We start from the raw sequence: 19156 nt of genomic DNA on the forward strand, positions 1-19156 counted from the left end.
CATCCGCAGGTCTCGCTGTGCTCTTTCTCCCTATAGAGTCAGCTACTTCTTGAGATTTGGACAATGAAAACATTTGGACGGTTTTTGAAAGCAGAACGTTGAACACTTGTTCATCTTTTATTATTTTCATACGTTTACACGTACTCATAGCCTCACTCTCTCTCCTACTTAGAACCAATCTCGCGCAGTAAAAAACTGGCCAAGTTGCGCTCATCAACTCTAAACAAGCTTTCTTCAAAGCAAGGGCTACGACAAGGAATATTATCAAAATGTCGCTCGATTCACTCGATGTTTCAAGGTTGCTCGATGGAGGACACGCTCTTAGCGAATTCGATCTTGCTTCCAAATCTCTCAGCAAATCTGGTGCAAACGTGAATTTCTCCAGCACCACCGACATGAGACGCCCTGACAACAAGTTGCCCGTCTTACGAGGTCATAAATCACGTAGACGTGGCTCAAACGACTCGGATTCGGACAGCGATGCCAACAGCAATCACGACCATGACGACGACGATCATAGTTATAGCACAAGTACCGCCAACATGACGAAATCAGAAGTCGCTCTAGCCAAAACGGGACCATTATTAGTGCCGCATGGCTTCCAGACACTCAAGACTCTGACGAATTTACGTGAAGGCATAACAGTAGGACTACATATACCCAGCGCCACGTCCATGACACGTAACGAAGTTTTTCTGATGGCTGATTCCAAGTCGGTACATGTTTGGCAAGGTGATAAGAAGACGAGTACGTTGTCGCGGTCTGAAGAAAGGGTCAGACCTGGTGCTGCTGATAAAAAATCGGGCAAGGATGGTAGTAGTGTCGTCAAGAAGAATCCAATGGGTGGGTTTGTTGCGTGGACGTGTGTTACGTGTTGGAAGCCTGCTGTTGTGGTAGTTGCTACAAACAATCTTGAACTCAGAGTGAGTGTACACTTGCGTTGCACCCATGTGTTTGTTTCTCCTGACATCACACTCTTTGTCAACCAGATTCTGGACAGCGACCTGAACGAAAAGTTTGTCGCTCCAACGACATTCCCTGTATTGAGCATGGAATTCATTGAGCCTGCTGGTGAACTTGTAGTTTCAGGAGCTGGAGGGATTGCGGTAAGCTCATTGGGCGGTTGTATGATACCTTTTTTTGTCGCTCACCCCCATTCTGTATCTAGTCATGGACATTTAAAACGGTCATGGAACAGTGAGTTTTTAACACACCACGTTACAAAGAAGCAGACCTGAGACTTTATGTTTTGATAGAGGCCGAGTCTACCACGCATTCCAAGAAACAAGGCTACAAGTCAAAGACCTGGCTGTAGATGATTGGATATTGAGAACACGATATAGACAGAGACATGCATGGCTGTATGCTGCTTGTGGATGCAATGTTTTGGTAAGGGCAAACAAAAAACTGACGCCCGTATCAAAAGGTGTTGAGCTCACAATTTCTAAATAGGTCTACGACTTTGCCAGTGGTAAAAGAATAGATAGCATACAAAATGCTCATTCAGGCCCGATAACAGGATTGGAATTTGTGGAAAAGTTAGAGTCTATAGTGACTTGTGGTCGTGATGGAACAGGTACAATTTTCTGCATTGATTTGAATTTTTCCATACTTTTTTTACTTCTCCGATGTTTTTTACCATTTTTTGACTACCCCATTAACTCCACTCTATAGTAAACATATGGAATGCCCAGAAACGTCTAGTATACAGTCTTCGCGACCACGTTGGACCTGTAACATCCATGCTCCTGCTAAACAGAAATCCAATGCCAATGGTGCTGACATGCTCGCAGGATGGAACGCTGCGGATATGGGATATTGATCACGGGCGGTGTATTGGACTGTAAGTCATGAAGTGTGATCTAAGTGGCATGAAAAGCACTCAAGTGTCGTTATTTTTGCCATGGTAGCGTCGAAACAACAGAACAATGGCAACAAGTAGAAAGCATCGGCGCAGATCGTATCAGCTCTGTTTCAAGACGTGGAACACATGTATGGAGTTTGACGAGGATTCACGAGCATTTTTTGACTACGAGGTAAGCGTGCTTGGTTTGAGATAGCATGTAGCCAAAAAGGTTACCAAACTTTTTACAATAGAGCGCGAGCATCTCATTTGAGGAGAATCGAGGCCACACCATCAACCGCAGCTAGACTACTAGTTGCTGGTCTTGATGGTGCTGTACGGATATTTTCACCAGTTAACGGGTCGACTATATGTACTATATTGCCACCGCAGAATGATACGGTCGTACGTGATGTGGTTTATGACTTGGTTGACAGTGAGTAACAGTTATCCAAATCACGGAGCATTTTTTGTTTGTTTACCACTTTCTCAAATTTTGCCCTTACATCATCATAGATCGAATATGGGTCTTGTTCGAGTCAGGAACTATATACGTACAGTCTGTTGCTACGAATCCAGCCAAGATAATCGATGTCTGGTCTCCTCAAGGTATTCAAAATAACTTTCTGCACTTCCATCACTTAACTCCAAGCCTTTCTCCTCATTACCACATGTCTTAATCTCATATAGCAAATAGAGACACATGTACATGTATCGCAAGTATAGGCGCAGAAAGCGCCAAAATCATGAAACTCTTTGCCGGTCTCAACAATGGACAATTAGTGACTGTTGATCCCGTCACTGGGGCAAGAGATTTCCTAGTGCAGGCGCATATTGCTAGTGTTACGTCATTGTTGAGGATACAGCCTAATAATCGGTTGCTGAGTTGTGGGAAAGGTATGGTGACACTTGAGAATCGTGTTTAGAGCTGTTAAAAGGTTCGTTTTTCACCCTAACGTTTTTCACCCTTTGTTTTCCGTTTAGACGGTGTAATCAAACTATGGCAATTGCAAGGCTATAGCACGGCTACCCAAACAACGTCTATTCATGCAATGGCATCGATACCGTTATCTGGAATGACGCCACGGCAAATGTGCTTCGATCCCTCGTTGAGCATTATGGGTGTTGTTATGGAGGATTTCGCACTGCATACGTTTCATGTTGCTTCTGACAAGTTATCTCGTGAGTGATATCAGAACTTGCCCTGTTCATAAAGCAATTCTTATGACGTCTCTTTTTTTCTAGCTCTGACACGTCGCCACGGCAAAGACGACGATCACAGCAAACAGGTCATGTCGATATCGAACCTCACCAGTATCGGACTCTTCTTGACTACATCCATGGACGGATGTGTCAAAGTATGGGATGCGAATACGAATTCTCTGTTACGTGAAATACAATTGGAAGATTCTCTGGGAGCTGCTGCATTCGCTAATACCAAGGGAGATTTGGTTATTGGAATGTCGCAGGAGATTGTGTATATCAAGAATCAGGATTGTGAGTTGTTCTTATTAGCCAAAAACGTTGATTACATCGGTTAATATCTGTTTCTTATAGATCTGCCTCTGGACTTGTTTAAACGAGTGAAGAATATGAATCTAGTGGAAGATGCGGTTGAAGAGGCACCTTCCTTTGACTCTGAGCTATCGTTTTGGAAGGATGGAGGCGAGACCAACAGTCGCCATGAAGGCCAATCAGGACAACAGCAGTCTGTAGAACAGGAAGAGTCTTCACGGGGGCAAGATACAGAAGCTGTAGCTCGTTCTATTGCTAGGGCAAGTGAACGACCATTCGGTGATCCTACGGTTTTTGCTAACTTACATTCACTTGTACAGAAAGTGAACATGGACGTCCTCGGCTCAGCGGACCATCTGAACACAATCCCAGACTCACCAACACGCACACTCGCATTGGAAGGCGATGCTGTGAATCCTGCCAATAGAATCAGACCACCAACATCAGTCGAAGAAGAACATAATCGATTAAAGGAAGTCAAGTTACAATTCCGTGCCAACTTGGCTGCTTTGGCACATTTGGCTTCACCGTCGCTGGGATCACGACATGAAGATAGTGACTTGGTTAAACGGGCGAGGAAGAATAAGGGACGACGAGGTAGGTCAAATCATAGAATCATGCTGTTTGGAGTTTTTGCTCAAGCTTATTTCCTATTTCAAATTTTATAATTAGGACGAGTTAGGCCGAACGATCAACACAAAGTTTATCATGGAGTCGAGATTGATGATACGCAGTACGAAGAGTACACGTCTCCTGACGGTTCAGATAAAGATGAGAACGAGGGTGACGAAGATGGAACACGAGAGAGGAAGACACCTTCATCAGCTAGAAAGTCATCATCATCAGCTAGCACCAAAAACAAGAAGGATGGGTATTGGGATGACGCTTTCTTCTCTGATTCAGACAATGAAGATTCCTCAGATGAAGAGTCGAATCGAAGGAAATGGGCCGCTGCTGATTTCTTCAAGGATGGTTTCAAGGCTGAACGTGAAAAAGAAGAATTGAAGAAGAAGGCTGAAGCCAAGTTACGTGCAGAACGAAACTTTCAGTTACAGCAAGGCTTATTGTCTGATATTTCCAAGGATTCGGAAACAATACAGCCAGGAGCACAATCGAATACGCAGTTGCCAATACCGGATGTACTTCGAAAGCCACAAGTAGCCAAACCCAAAGTTGATCCTAAAATCGTGGCTGCCAAACGAGAAGCCATCTTGAAGCATCTTGGTCTTAAAATGCCTAATACTGCTCCCGTATTGAAATCTACGACAGATCTTTTACATGCTACATCCATAAATATGCTGAACATGAGTCAATCAAGACAGGGCAGCCAAATCCACAAGAGTGTGATAGAAGACACCACATCCAATAATAGTCTTCTCGGTGGTGAGGTTTACGAGCCAGAAAAAGACGTATCTCAATCGAATGACGTGGCTCAACCGAACAGCTTGCCTCCACCAAAAGCAAATAAGATTGTAAAACAAGATTTTAAGGCTTCGTGGACTGCACGAAGAGCTACCATTGCTAATATTCGGCTGAAGAGAAACGAACAAGATGATGGTGTAGAGGATGAGGAGGCCAAGATTATTAATTGGGATGATTATGAGTCTGACGATGAAGACTTGCCTCCTGTGGAAGATGTTTTGGTGCCCGAGGCTACGATTCCGGTTGTTGATACCGCTAGAGCGAGGCCTAGTATTAGTCGCCGTCCAAGTATCCTTGTTGTTCTGGAACAGCCAGTTGCTGTCAGACCGACAACACCAGTTCTGCATAGACCATCATCACCTATGCCGCAGCTCTCCAAATCCGCCATACAAGCACCGAAAGACGAGCCGGTTCCATCGACTCCGCCTCTCCCAGTAAAACTCGAAACATCCTCACTCGCCAATCAAAAGAGTCAATCATTAATTCAATCCAACTTTATCCAAGAAAAACAATCGTCAGTCATGGACAAACGCTCTGACCAAACATCAGTATCATCACGACCATCAACACGCAGCACATCCACAGTACAAGTCCAAGCACCACAAATAACACTCAACGATTCAAACACTGAACACTCGCCATCAATCCCTTCCTTCCCTGTGCCAGGAAGTGTGTTACCTCTAGCACGAATCGGCAGTACAGGCGGTGGATTAGGAATCGCACCGATCTCATTGGTTTTCAGTGATGCTGATGAACGTCGGGCTGAAGAATTGGCAAAGAAGAGGATTGCATTGCAGTCTATCCTGTTGATGAATATTGCTGTTGTCGCATCACGAAATCAGGGTGTTTTGGAATTGAAGACGGCAGCTGTACCCTCAAATGTGAATGCCCTTGGGAATAAGAAGAACAAGGTTGATGGTTCGTCAGAAGTGAATGTAGATTTTGGGATTTGTGATCGTGTTGCTTCGAGGATTGATTTTCCACCTCTTTCGGTATGTGTGTTGCGGTTAATATAGTGTTATAAACCACATCCGTAAAATGATCTCACTTTTTTTTGCTATAGATAACCGAAAAACTAAGTGTCCCACGTCTCACATCTCTCGTCATATCCGTCCTCAAATCATCCAGAACACCACCAGCATTGAAATGCGACGCCATGTTTGTCCTCTTTGGAATATTCACGACATTCAAGGGCGATCTCGCAAGACCCATTGATGAGCTTGTTATACCGCAGTTGGTTGCATCGCATGATTCTGATGTTACTGTCAGAGCGTATGCTGGAATGATGTATGGGAGATATGGGTATCGGCATCGTGAGGTTTTGGGGTGTTTGATGACGCTCCTTGGAGACCGGGACGGGCTTGTTAGGTATGAGAGTGAATCATAGTTTCTTGTGCCCATGGACCTTTCTGTGATCTCAGATGTGAATTGATTTTTAGGAAGGGAGCTGCATTGGGTCTTGGCAGATTAGGAATTGCTACTCGTGATGAACTGATTTTGTCGTTATCTGATGCTGGTGGTTTGCCTACGCAACGTGTCAAGACGCAGAGGCCACGAGATTACTTGGATGTAAGATACAATACTTCTCCTGACACCGATTTTTTGCTTGCCGGCTTTACGAGGAGTTATATCTCAAATCTCTGACATGGGAACTAATCAAATCGACATTTCTTAGGAACTGAGGATTCAACAAGACGAAAAACTTCCCAAGATCCGACACCAAACAAGCACGATGGTTAATACTTGGATTCACAAAGTCCCTAAAGGCTATCCGGAGCAAACCAAGAAGAAGCTTTTAAAGAATGAACCTATTTGAGACGGAATCGTCTTTGCATCTGTGTCAGGAAAGATTTTTAAAAGTGGAGTTTTTATTGGAACGATGGTTGTATATTTGTAGATATCCGTTTCCAATACCGAACGTCACGTTTATCCCTGAACTTTTTACCCAAGTGGAGCATTTTTTCAGACCAAGTTTATATTACTTCTGCAGCTGTGAAAGCTACTAATGCAGAACAGGCCTTCAGTAAATGGAGTCGAGAATCCGGAATGATTGTGGATTGATTCATTCCATTAGATGACATTTCAACCTCATTTTTAAAATATACACCGAGAACTGGCGCATGGAACAAACATTCAACGGACTTACGAGGAGCAGTAACAGCTGGTCGTCAATGCCTACATTACATTGTACGGTTGGAAAGTTGTTGAGGAAACGAGCAGATGATGGTCAATCAGGACCACAACAGTCTGCAGAACAACAAGGGTTATCACGAGGGAAAGATGCGAAAAGTTTAGTTTGGTGGATTTCGAAGACAAGCAGATATCGGATGCTCCATTTGTACTGAGTTTGTTGCATAATTTTGAGTTTTGCATACATCCAACATTTCAAATTGCGTTGTTGCCTTTTAGTGCTTCCGGAATGGCGCAAAATGCTTCATCACCCATTTCGTTATCTATGGAGAGATTTGAGGAGTGAGTCAAAAACCAATCCGCTTTCCAAATGGTTTAAAGGAATGACACGATAAATCGATATTGAGAAGCGTTGGTACATTCACTTGTTTGGATAAACGGGCCATTCTACAGAGCTCCTTCGTCCTCAGCTTTGATAATATTATAAGACGTAGCTCGTTTGGTAATATGCGGTCGTCTAGGTCTGTTGTCTTCTGGATTGCTTGGTTTACTGTGATGAATGTTGCCAATGTAACAGCAGATGCAGCCGTTCCAGATCCATGGCAGCTTGATGATGCACTTTTCGATGACAAACGAGTCATATTTAGTGACAAAGTGGCGATAGTGAAGGTATAAAATGAGAGTTTTGTGAGCTTGTGTATCCCTGACAAACCAGGTGGAGAATCGTTGAATGAATACAACTTGCCTGTTCTCAAGCTTATATGCCTTGTTTAATTATTCAGCTCCTAGCCCAGCGTCCTTCCTCGACGATTGGATCCCAGCTACGAACGTACGGGATTTACGTGGTTTTCTCGAAAGGGCAGGGCTTCTATTGTGATAAGAACTATGAGAATATGCTGAAAATCATGAAGAACTGATCAAAGAGGCAGCAAAGTTGTAAACAATGCGTAGTCACCATCTTCGAAGTAAACAGAGAAACGAGACCTGTCAATTCCGATACCAACGAGAAGGCAACCAAGTCACGATGGGTTTTCAATTTCCTGGTATGTAATAGGCCTTCAACTTGGTCGTTGTTTCTCTTCGTCCTTCACTAATCATTCCTCAACCGCAATGTTGGATAGTCGTGATGGTTACATCTTCAAGGCATTTACATATCCTCTCTTTGGGAAGCACCGGCTGACATGTATCATATGGGTGACGGATCTGCCATGTCTCTCTCCATGTCTCTCTCTCTGGTCAAGTTCATTCCCTCACCCGCATCAACATCAACATCAGCCATCAGCATTCAAACCACGTCAACATGAGGGATGCACACTATCAAGATAAGTGGCCGTCATCCTTTCTGACGTTGACCATTTCACCCTACTACATGATAAAATATATGTATTCACTGCTCTCGTCCCTCTGGTATACACACTTGGTAAAGTAGTTGAGTGTGTCGTTTAACTTGCAAATGATCAGTTCGCAGGAACTTTGATGCAAGGGGAGCACTCGTAGCGCCTTCACAAGAGCGCATTACTCTTGTATCAGTATTCTGTATATCAGAGCTCGAGGTGAACATACAATATTGTTGAATCGTTCTTGCATGGAGGAATCGTTAAGGTGCGTAGGAAACCACTTTGTTCTCAATCCATTGTTGATCTGATTCATATTCGCCTTTTGTCAGGCATTGTAGATCATGTTAGTCTTCGCAATACATACCTGAATAGACCTAAACGCTCTCGTTCATTACTGGTGGTCCGACTACCTTGGGCAATGATGGTCGTATTAAGGCCAACAAATGTTTTGCTTTGATAGTTATGATTGTGGTTGCTTGGACTTGGTTAGTAGTGGTGACTTGCATTAATGTGTTCTTTTTTGCTTGATCAGTTCGTTGCAAAAGACTCTGAACAGTGACTTGATTGCTGAGCTACAAATTTCCCAATATAGAGTAAGGAATTCATTAAGCCTGCTCTTGAGTTGGTGTGCATGGAGCTGGAGTCATTGCGATAACCTATTTCACGACTGAATACAATGTCCTCTTTGCTCAGTTTCCATTCTATATCTATTCATGGGCATTCCAAGCTGTCATGGGACAGCATTATTTCTCACCGTTGCCGATTGCCTCTGGAATGACTCCAAGGCGAAATGTGTGTTGATACTGCATTAAGCATTATGGGTATCAGGGGTTTGCATTGATTAAGTTTCATGTTGCTCCTGACAAGATTTCTCGTGAGTGTTATCGAAGCTGTTTGACCATCATCTGCAAGCTAATATCACTTGTTTTGTAGCTCTGACACTACAACACGGAAGAGACGACTATCGCAGCAAGCACGTTCTTGGCGATATCTTATTGAACTGGCCTGAGACTCTTCTTTACTACATCTATGGACGGGTGCATCAAAATATGGTATACGAATACCAAATCTCTGTGTGAGATTCAATTGGAAGATTCTTTTGGTTTGCCAATTGATGACGGAGACTTGGTGATTGGAGTCACCAAGAGATTGTGTATGTCAAGAATCAAGAATGTGAGCATTTTTTTTTGTTAAATGGCCAACCAACAAAGCACCCTCAAACAATTCCATATCTGGTTTCGTTTAGATGTATTGCTGAGACCAGTCAAACGAGCTGAAAACTTCAAATGCCAATCTGTCTGGGTGCAGATTGATGTTGAAATTGCACCCTCTTTCAAACCTGATTGACTCAGTGACTACTCTCATATTAATAGTCCCAGTCTCATGAGCCGTGTTTCTAGCTTTTGTGAAATTTGATGCGAACTTGAAGATTCGAGCAAACCGGATCAAATCTCATACATATACTTACATGATTGATTCGTTGATTCTTTTGCCCAGATCAGTCGAGAAACTACGTGTTCTCCTCATTGACAAGCCTTCAGACCTCACTGCGGACATCATCCACGACGCCGCCAGGCAAAACGTCAACCATTACCTCAAATGACGATATAAGTCTGTCGTTCTAGAAACTTTCAAGCCGTTCTGTTTCTGATATAGTTTTGGTTTATTGGAAAAGGAGAGACTTGGTACATGAGAAGTTTGCAACTCGACTGGCTATGAGGTGCTACGCAGCAAGTCGAGATGCAGACTTGCGAGAACTACGACGTTGCTTGGATGTACGTGTGGTAGCTTCTCTATGGTTGTTGCTTTCCGCAGGCTAATCTTGCCGAGAACCATAACGGAGTTTTGGGTCGGGGGGAAGATGGCTATTCAACGGTGGTGAGGATAAGCAAGTTGAGGGATCCAGAGGATTCAAGCAAGATTTGACTTTGGTATGGCTGACAAGTATGGTTGAAGAGATTCCAAACAACCTTTGACGAACCTGTTTTGTATTAGGAAGCTTCCGGCTTTGACGTGGCAGTTGAGATATGATGAGTCTATGGCAAGAATGCTGGATCTGGGGATAAAGTACAGTTCTTATTGGCGAGTTGTTGCTTGTAGGGAGTGGTATAGTTTAGTTCTTCTCCACCACAACGCCCTTGATGGAGGATTTAATTTACTTTGTATGGTTTCCCATACGGAACAGCCACTCTATGATTACACTCGTTTGACAAGATGGCTCAACACCCCTTTCGTTTTCACACGTGAAGGACAAGGTTTTTGAAGAAAGCATAGTAAACTTCCACGAGACGGAAAGAGCCATTCTTGTTAGGTTTTACTACATGCTGCGTTGAGAATCGCATATCGCTAGTTCATCTTTTGCATCTGTTTCATTTTGGGTTCCGTCGGCCAGTGACCGTTCCATAAGGTGAGGGCGAAAAAAAGAATGGTCAAGGGAAAACGTTGCAAAAATCGACTCATTCTTTGTAGCAACAAGTTTTCACGAGGTGGACGGGCAGCTAACAATATTACAGTATTATAATCTAGTCTTGTCAACCTCATACACCTCATCCCATTCTTCCATCGCCTAATATCAACAAACAGTAGAATTCACGAGAAAAAATCGCAAAAAATTAACTCGCCCACAACAACAACCAACCAAACTTCGACTTAATGGCTAATCCCAGATCTGGCAATGCCAGACGATCTGCTAGCCCAGACACTAGCTCATCTACAAAGAATCTCATCACAGCGTCCCTACTTCCAAGATCGCCATCTTCGCCCAATTTATTATCTGAAAGGAAACCTCGATCTTGCCTCAGATTGGATGCCCTCGACACTACAAACGACGACAATAGTAGCAATAGTAGGAAACCACGGTCTCTCTCGTTTGGTCGTACCCTCGAATCTGTGAAATTGTTTACTGCCACAGACCCCGTCGCGAGTTTAGCAGATTGCTCTTCCTATAATGTAGAATCAAATCCACACGATGTCAGAGCTGCTTTTGGTCGTGCCTCGTGGTCAATCCAAGGTCAAATCCCTCCTACTCACTTGCCAAATCCACAATCAGTCAACTATGACCATCCCGTTGTGCTCGAATCGATACGTGTGAATGATAACCGGATATTATGTGGAACCATCCTCGTATGCAACATGGCTTTTGAGAAATGGATTGTAGTCAGATATAGTAGTAATAGCTGGGCCTCCTGGAATGAAATGGCTGCTTCCTATGTTGACTCACCAACCCATGGTGTCGACAGATTCGCCTTTCGTTTGGATTTGGAAGAGGAATGTGGTCCTGGTGATGAAGAAGAAGCCGCTATTGCTGGTATGTTGTAGCTTTACTCTCATTTTTTTGTCTCACATTCTGTCACGTTCCTGTTTATCTCTATTTTTGCCATGACTCCGATCTTAACCCCCCATCTTCTTACTCATTCTTACTATTAGCATGGAGAGAATTCAGAGAAGAAAAGGAACGCAGAGCACTCAAACGACAATCATCGGGCGCAAACTTGTCTCATCTATGGTCTCCATCATCATCCTCGAGCTCACAATCAGACGACGATGACGTGGGATTCGAGTCTGAAAGCTCAACAAACGCAATGGATGAAGTCTACTCGAGGCCTGATAGAACTCTACATAATCTAGCTCTCGTCATCAGATTTGAAGCAAATGGAAGGTCGTATTGGGACAATTTGTATGGAGAAAACTACAATATGGTGTTGAAACGAGTCTCCAACAGAGGCAGGATAAGGAATTCGCATTCCAGTAGGTCAACTGGTACTTGGGAAGTCAAGGATGGAGTGGAAGCTGTCAAGACGAACATTATGGCCCTCGTTGAACCTCCGAAAAAGAGTCTTCATCATCGACGAAGGAAGGCAGTCGCAATCCCAGTCGTGCCCATGACTCCACTCGACCCAGTATCTTCACCCTCAGTCCCGTCTCTTCTCGTTACACCAGGCGCCACATATACAAACAGTATTATAAACAGCACCAAGCCAATAAATAGCACCAACAATGACAAGTCATCACCAGCCACAATAACATCACGATCGCCACCATCACCTGTATCGCCCTTATACTTATCAGCATCCTGCATCCCACCATCCATGTCGAATTCACGAACCGTGGCGATAATTCGACCACCCATAACCAATAATTCCATTCTCGCTCCATCTGCTGACTCGGAAATGTATTATAAACCCCAACGAACGAAGAGCCAAAGTCAAGTCATTCCGTCAAAGGCAACCACGCCGGTATCATCATCAACAACAACCACGTCATCTACTACAACATCAACAACAGCAGCATCGTCAAATGTGTATGAAAACACCATTACTGGGATATACAATAACAGTCCATACTCATCTGCTGTAGAATGGAGCATGACTAGTCTTGGAAACAGCAACAGCAATAGTTTTGGCAAGAATGCAGGAGGAACGTCTACTATACTCTACCCATCCTGGTCATATGGTTCCCTCCCAGTCGCGACATCCTTCTCCGCAATGGTAAATAATAGTAGCAGATCTACCAACAGTCGAAACAACAATAGCAGTGCCAGCACCAATGGTGGTAACAACAACAGCAGCAACGATATTCCATCAATACTTGGAGCCTCGCCACCTGGATTGATTGTGGGTGCTCGAGCTTGACAATGAAGAAGGACTACAGCATTTTGCAATACAAGAATTGGGATGAATGCATTTGCTGTAAGATATAAAAGAAAGATTAAAATTTGGGGTGTTATCTTGTGTGTGATGTGAATATTGTTCCAGAGAGAGAAAAAATGTGGTCTTGGGATGGCTTGTACATACCCGTCTTAAATATGTAGAAGCTCCTAATAAATAGTTGTTTAAAACTAATATGTTTGAGTTCAATGTTGTAATGTTGCGATTGTTCATTGACAGCCACGCTTGTGTTTGTACTGTTTGTTACGGGACGCGTCCATTTAATCTCACTTGTCAGAACATTAAAAACGAGCTTGGATCCAAAGATTCAAATCGAGTAAATCAATTCGATCTCGATTCAACCGTGTCGTTCCAGGTATCGTTGTTGGGAGGTTTCTCTGGATTCTCACCAAATATCACAACACACCAGATTCCAAAATACAACGAAGTATACAAGAACAACATACAAGAGGTAAGTCCCAGATCAATTAAATCATGCATTTACCTCCAGATCTACACTCTCAAACTACTCTAACACCATCTACATCAACCATCATTCTTTAGAACACATAATGGCAGACCTTGAACAACTACGAACAGTCTACGATAGTTTCTGTGCATTTGGCTCGTCAAGAAACTTGTCATCAAATTCAATGTCTATGGAGTCCTTGACTGGTGCTCAATTGGATAATGCCAAAGTACGTTCCTAAAATCAGACATTTTGGGTGGCAAACAACGAAGATGAACAAGATGGATTAACCTGCATGTTTTACTCGATATGGTAGTTTGCTAAATTATCAAAGGATACTGGTGTAGTTGATGGCAAGAAGATAACTAATGCGGATATTGATATTACATTCAACAAGGTAAACAACAACACAAATGCATGATTGTGAATGAAAACAAACGGATACAACCCCACCACATCATAAATATACAAATAATCCTCTGCTTTAACTAAACGCAATACATGTCGCACTAGGTAAAAGCAAAAGGCGCCCGCAAACTAGACTGGGAAAGCTTCCAAGACGCTCTCGCCCTCCTCGCCGAAAAGAAATACGCTACCCTCCCCGCAGAACAAGCCTTCAGCAGACTCGTAACAGACATCCTCTCCAATGGATCCCCACACTTGACAAACACGGCCGTACCCAAAAACTCGGCGATTGTCGACCGTTTGACGGATACGTCCACGTTCCCTGTTACCCACAAAAACCGGTTTGAGGATAAAGGGTTGGGAAGTCAGGGTGCGTTGAATGCTAAGAGTAGTACTGGGACTACGCCGACAAAGAGTCCTGGTGGAGGAGTTAAGGGTAGTCCGGTGGGTAATAAGAGGAGTGTTACGGAGAGTATGGATAAACTTGGTATGTGGGGATTTCTTGGCCTCTTGAGGATTTTTTGGCTGTTAAATGATACAATAGTGCTTACATATGTGTGATTTAGAATTGGCAGCAAATCCACCTAAATCAAACAAGGCCTTGGGCAGTATGGACAATATGAGTCCTTTGGGTGCTAGCAAGTCCAAGTCTGGATCTGTTGGTTCTGTTTATGATCGGTAAGTCGCCTAGTGTCTTATTGGATTTACCAAAAACGTGATTTTTGTTCTGATATTGTTAATTTTGGTAGATTGACTGACACGAAACAATACACTGGTACTCACAAGTTGCGATTCAATGATGATGGAACTGGTAGAGGTAAGCAAAAAGTTCCTGAAGTATTGCGTAGGTTGGATGGAGCATCGTACGCTGATTCACTGTCTTTAAGGTATTGCTGGTCGTGACAGTCCCAGTAAAGGTGGGGTGGGACCAGTACGCGATGGTCAGAATGTGAACGATTTGAGCCAAATCTTGAGACGTTAAAACTCCAACAAGGAACTGGAAAGAACAGTCAATTTATTTGTAGATTTCTTTGCTTTTGTTGGGTTGGAAATACTTGTTGCTGGTTAATGTTATTTCTTTGTTGGATGAGATTATGATGATGAGAATGTCTACTTTTTTACTTTGAAAGTAAAACACGAAAATTGTAAAAATCTTGACGTCGGAATGGGGTTCAAGGTTTTGTTGTTTCATTTTTCACATTGTGTTTGCTTCTTCAGTCGAACTCTTGTCAAAGCTCACTACTGTCGAAAGGCCTCATCACCTTCCCCACACACAAAAGCACCCAGGAACCAAAAGAATGATGTACCAAATGCTTCTACGACACAAACACCATCCTTCACATACGAGTGTACGGCTCCTACTCTCCCACTACCATTCCTCAAATACGAGCGTATGGGTACATTACCAATGACGCATCAACACCAGACACTTCCAACACCAACAAAAACGAGAATGACTGGAATCCATATATCATACACAAGCTGAAAGGAATCTGGAATGCACTCAGAGAAAATCCAGAGGGGATTTCTGGATTGGTGCGATGGCTACTATCGGTTTTGGTAAATGACGGTTTTTGTGATTGGAGATTGTGGCTTTTTAGCGTCTGTGAATGAAACTAACTGATATTTGAGCTTTCATGTAGGTGCTTCGTTCGCAGCCGCCTATGATCTCGCTGGATTTGGAGGGAACTGTTGGGAAGGAGACGTTTAGGAAGAATGAGAGGCCAAAGAAATTTGAGGCAATCAAGGAGTTGGACTTGCAACGTCTCGGCTATCTGGACACTGCAGTTGCCAGATCAATCCACAAACCTTGTTCGTACTAGCTTTGAGTAATACGGACAGGAGTTAATAGACCTCAATGCCACTGCAATCATTGCGAACTCGCAAGCACCCGAAAATCACGTGAATTGTGCTTCCTTCCATCAGAAGGTCGTCCAGAGTCATTCAGAGCCTGAGTCTAGTCATTCAGAGGTTGCATTTTATATAAAGTAAATAAGGCATACAACTTATTCCTTGTTCCCTTTTGACAAATTATGATTTTTGACATTTTGTCGATTTGAGGTCCTTTCTCATCCATTCAATTCAATTCCCATCATCATCGTCTTGAAAATGTACACTCGCTCTATTCCTCCCAGGCCCCAGCGGTGGTTTCCCAACCGCAATACCCCCTCTCGGCACAACCTTCCCTTCTGCCTGTTCACCACCAACCATTCCACCAACAACACTACTCATATTCGGACTCTGCCCCACACTAACAACACCCAATTCCGGTGGGTCAGGATTCAAGCCCTTGGCAACACACATATGGTATGAAAGTAGTTGTAATGGTATAACATCAAGTATGGATTGTAGGGCGTCACATGTAGATGGGATTCGGATTTGGAGAGAGTCGTTAAGGAGGGTGTTGTCGTCGTCTTCGTTGACTAGGACGATAGGGCGGTGTGATGATGATGGTGGGAGACTGTCTGATTCGATGGATGTTACCGAGTGTGGTGAAGTTGGGATGTGGGAGGATGAGGCTGCTGCTTGTTTGAGGCGGGATGTTATGTGGCGGTATACTGTTTCTAGTGACTATGTGGCAGAGGAGATTTAATAAATGAGTGTTTGTAACGAACAAAAGCGAAGGTATGAAATGGTCCTATGCAGATGCCCTACACTGTAAACCCGATCACGCGTCATCACGACAATCACTGCACTCTTATCGGAACCAGCTCCCAAAAGTGCAATTGGTCCATAACGTAGCTCTGCTGCCGGGATAGCTAAAAGCAAAAAAAAAAAAGCTTAACCCATGCGAGAGTTGCGATTCGTCATATTCAATCAACCTTACCTTCAGCATGAACTCGTGCAGCTCTCTTAGCCGTCCAAGCTCCTTCCATACAAGTAGCTATCTGTCCTCGTCCAACCTATTACCAAAAAGAAAGACCCTAAATTAGCTCAAAACAAAAAAACACTAGGTTTGTCCGAATTTGCGCTACCACACGTACCATCAACAAATGCTCAATCCCATCACCCACCAACCTCTGCGCGATACTCTTGATTTGCCCCTCCAATGCTAGCACCTGTTGCATCTTACTAGGCAATGTGTCCAATGCTTGAATGATTTCAGTACGTCGTGCCCGGAATTGTCCACGGTCTTCAGAGAGGAAGACTGCAATAAGAATGAGTCCGACTATTTCAGATGTGAAGGCCTTGTTTGATGCTACTGATACATCTAGAAATGTCAAGTCAAAAAAGGAAGTGTAAGTAAACGCAACCACCAAAAAGACTGCAGAAAACACTGCGGTATTCAAAATATGATTTTACCTGGCCCAGAATGAACATGAAGACCACAATGTGTATCTCGAGATATAGTAGATCCGACAGTATTCGTAACACCAAGACAAAGCGCTCCACGTTCTTTGCAATATGCGAGTGCATCAATAGTGGTTCTAGTTTCACCACTGTGCGAAACAAGAATCACTACATCGTCTCGAAATATAGGCAAGTTTTCGTCAATGAGTGTGGATGGTAGATCAACACTGCATGGAATATCGAGTAGTTCCGAAAAGAGTGATTTCGTCTGGAAGGTATGTAGAGGATGAGGACGCTTTTTTTTGACTTGCTTCCGCTCAAACAAAAAAAATCAAATTCCCGAGACGATTGCAAGCTCACCGCAAGACAAGCATGATAACTACTCCCACTCCCACACATCACAATCCTCCTACTCCTCGTAATATTCGCCATATGTTTGATCAATCCTCCAAGTACAAGTCGTCCAGATCGTGTATCAACACGTCCTCTCATAACATTCGTAACGGCTTCAACCTGTTCATGGATTTCTTTCTGAAAGTAGTGTTCAAAGGATCCCTTTTGGATTTGGGCAAGTTCGAGTTCTAGAGTTTGGATTTGGCGGATTATAGGTGCATCTTCTTGGTCTCGTCTGAGTCTGTGGATGTGTAGTTCTAAGAGAATGGGTTTGATGGTGAGACTCATACCTCAGTCCCTAGGAAGCCTTCTTTTTGGCTAAGCGTGATATGCACCATGTCAAGATCGCTTCATACCTCCTTCAGTGAAATGCGCAATATCATCATCTTCAAGCGTCAACACTTGTCTCGTATGTTCCACAATAGCAGATCCGTCAGAACTGATAAAATATTCAGCAGCTTGTGGTAAATCATCTTGTGAAAGGAACGATCGTGATACTGTTCGACGTAATCTAGGTGGTGTTTCAGGTGGTAGGAATCCATCATCGTCTGATCCTTCACCTATGAAGAGGCCTTTTGTGTAAGCTTCCATCGCTAGGCATTCAACTCATGTAATCTTTTGTTTTGGCTCAGATTTACCTTCTTCATCATCAGCAACATCACCCAACTCACTACTCTCCACAAAATCAACCCTCATTGATCTATATCAGAAAACGAACCGAGTTAGGTTGTTTGCATTGGGTGTGATGGTCAAAACGGCAAGGTTACTTGGACGATTTTACGCCAATCATCAGCGGAGAACCTCGTCTCGCAGCAATCATTTCATGTGGAAACTTCTTAGATTTCACGACCAAAGCAAACGATCCTTCAATTTGTCGTAGTACTGCCTTCATGATATCAGGCAATGTTGGGGCTTGTTGAAGTTGGTTTTGTTGGGAGGTACGGGTGTGAGCATCGTATACGTATTTACATAGTTTGGCAATGACTTCCGAGTCTGTGTCTCCGTCGAATGATATACCGCGACGAGAAAGTGACTCTTTGAGTTCTCGGTGGTTTGTTATGATACCTGGCATAATCAAAGTTTTGGTCAAAATCAAGTTGAGCGATCAACACATAGTATGCAGGAACCAAGATTAATTCATTGCTGGTGAACCACCAAAATCCAGTGTAGTGCCAGGTCATCAAAAAAAACATGAGGAAAACTCGCAAAACTCACCATTATGGGCAATAACAAACTCACTCCTCGCATCACTTCGCAAAGGGTGAGTGTTGACAATTCCCGGCTTTCCATGTGTAGCCCACCGCTTATGCGATATAGCCACATGCGAGATAAACGGAACAGTCAAATCCAATTCTTTCAAGTTCATGATTCGCTGTTTGAGTTCCTTGGTAGAGACTGGTCCGACTTGTTTGTATACAAGAGTGGATTCATCATCATCACCGTCGATTGCGAGACCACAGGAATCATACTGTGAGGCAACGTTCTTCTCCATGCCGCGCAGAAGGAGCTGTTTGGGAACGAGCGAGGATGAGGAGTGAGATGAAGATCAAGATGATATGAAGGGTTGAGAGCAGTCTGTGAGATATGTTAGTACCTGAATAATCTCTCCTCGTTCCTTCTCGACCAGGTAGCTACATGTGACAAATGTTGAGAAATTGTGAGTGGCCATGTACATCATGTACATCGTTGCAACTGGTAGCATAGC

At 43.5% G+C, this 19156-nt stretch overlaps 3 protein-coding genes across 3 annotated transcripts; 2 read left to right on the forward strand and 1 right to left on the reverse strand.

Annotated features, from left to right (window-relative positions):
* Positions 1 to 269: 269 nt before the first annotated feature.
* Positions 270 to 6596, forward strand: SmJEL517_g03923 (uncharacterized protein; the record flags this gene model as incomplete). Its single annotated transcript, XM_031169851.1, has 18 exons — positions 270 to 923; positions 990 to 1106; positions 1169 to 1197; positions 1257 to 1389; positions 1453 to 1576; positions 1675 to 1843; positions 1911 to 2036; positions 2098 to 2279; positions 2360 to 2452; positions 2534 to 2740; positions 2828 to 3025; positions 3089 to 3340; positions 3401 to 3597; positions 3679 to 3955; positions 4031 to 5772; positions 5844 to 6148; positions 6220 to 6349; positions 6456 to 6596. 18 exons carry the CDS (start codon positions 270 to 272, stop codon positions 6594 to 6596), a joined length of 5076 nt encoding a protein of 1691 aa, XP_031024157.1.
* A 6869-nt stretch (positions 6597 to 13465) lies between these two features.
* SmJEL517_g03924 (uncharacterized protein) lies at positions 13466 to 14749 on the forward strand (the record flags this gene model as incomplete). Its single annotated transcript, XM_031169852.1, has 6 exons — positions 13466 to 13591; positions 13679 to 13759; positions 13876 to 14254; positions 14334 to 14445; positions 14517 to 14584; positions 14655 to 14749. 6 exons carry the CDS (start codon positions 13466 to 13468, stop codon positions 14747 to 14749), a joined length of 861 nt encoding a protein of 286 aa, XP_031024160.1.
* Positions 14750 to 15849: 1100 nt separating this feature from the next.
* Positions 15850 to 18943, reverse strand: GFA1 (glutamine---fructose-6-phosphate transaminase (isomerizing); the record flags this gene model as incomplete). The annotated part of the gene is made up of 10 exons (XM_031169853.1): positions 15850 to 16338; positions 16423 to 16526; positions 16595 to 16670; positions 16752 to 16978; positions 17071 to 17326; positions 17419 to 17708; positions 17808 to 18011; positions 18090 to 18151; positions 18219 to 18516; positions 18667 to 18943. The coding sequence occupies 10 exons, from the start codon at positions 18941 to 18943 to the stop codon at positions 15850 to 15852; spliced, it is 2283 nt and encodes a 760-aa protein (XP_031024159.1).
* Positions 18944 to 19156: the final 213 nt, after the last annotated feature.

Source organism: Synchytrium microbalum, assembly GCF_006535985.1.
Source record: "Synchytrium microbalum strain JEL517 chromosome Unknown SmJEL517_scf0023, whole genome shotgun sequence".
NCBI lineage: Eukaryota > Fungi > Chytridiomycota > Chytridiomycetes > Synchytriales > Synchytriaceae > Synchytrium > Synchytrium microbalum.